A 677-nucleotide genomic window follows, 5' to 3' on the forward strand; every position below is an offset into this window, starting at 1 on the left:
TATGCAGCAGTACAAGCAGCAGCAGCAGCAACAGCAGCAGCAGCAACAGCAGCAGCAGCAGCAGCAGCAACAACAGCAGGCATCCAAGGAGGACATCAGCGCAGGCAGCTCTAAACAGGAGCAGCAAGCACAGCAGCAGCAGCAGCAGCAGCAGCAACCACAGCAGCAGCAAGAGCAGCAGCAAGAGCAGCAGCACTTAACTACCCAGCTTGGTGGCCGTTTTATATCACTGCATGCACCCCTGCTGCTGCAGCAGGATGCAGCAGTTGCTGCTGCTGTTGCAGCAGCAAACCAGCTGTTGCTGCTGCAGGACTCGTGCGCTATGGACGAGCAGCAGCATCAGCCGCAGCAGCAGCAGCGGCTGCAGCAGCAGCTGCTGCAGCGCGAGTATGGGGGTGAATTGCTGCTGCTGCTGCAGCAGGTCGAGGAGCAGCAAGAAGCTGTAGACAGTTCGTTGCGTTTGCTTTTGCAGCAGACTAACGCTGCAGCAGCAGCAGCAGCAGCAGCTCAGTCCGCAACCGAGGCAGCAGCAGCACAAGCAGCTGCAGCAGCTCACGATCCTGCCTCTGACAGTCAACAACAGCAACAGCAGCAGCAGCGACAGCGGCAGCAGCAGCAGCAGCAGCAGCAGAAGAGGGATTCTGCAGGGTCAGGGCAGCGGCGTTTGAGCGCCTGCA

At 59.7% G+C, this 677-nt stretch overlaps 1 protein-coding gene across 1 annotated transcript in view; it reads left to right on the forward strand.

The window, feature by feature from the left end:
* EMH_0072670 (uncharacterized protein) overlaps positions 1-677 on the forward strand; it is a gene marked incomplete at both ends in the record, with an annotated part of 3,872 nt that overhangs the window by 2,877 nt on the left and 318 nt on the right. Inside the window, 1 exon segment of the mRNA XM_013499240.1 lies at positions 1-648. Coding sequence (XP_013354694.1) covers positions 1-648 — 648 coding nt within the window.

Source organism: Eimeria mitis, genomic scaffold (genome assembly GCF_000499745.2).
Source record: "Eimeria mitis Houghton genomic scaffold, Emh_scaff4126, whole genome shotgun sequence".
Classification (NCBI taxonomy): Eukaryota; Apicomplexa; class Conoidasida; order Eucoccidiorida; family Eimeriidae; genus Eimeria; species Eimeria mitis.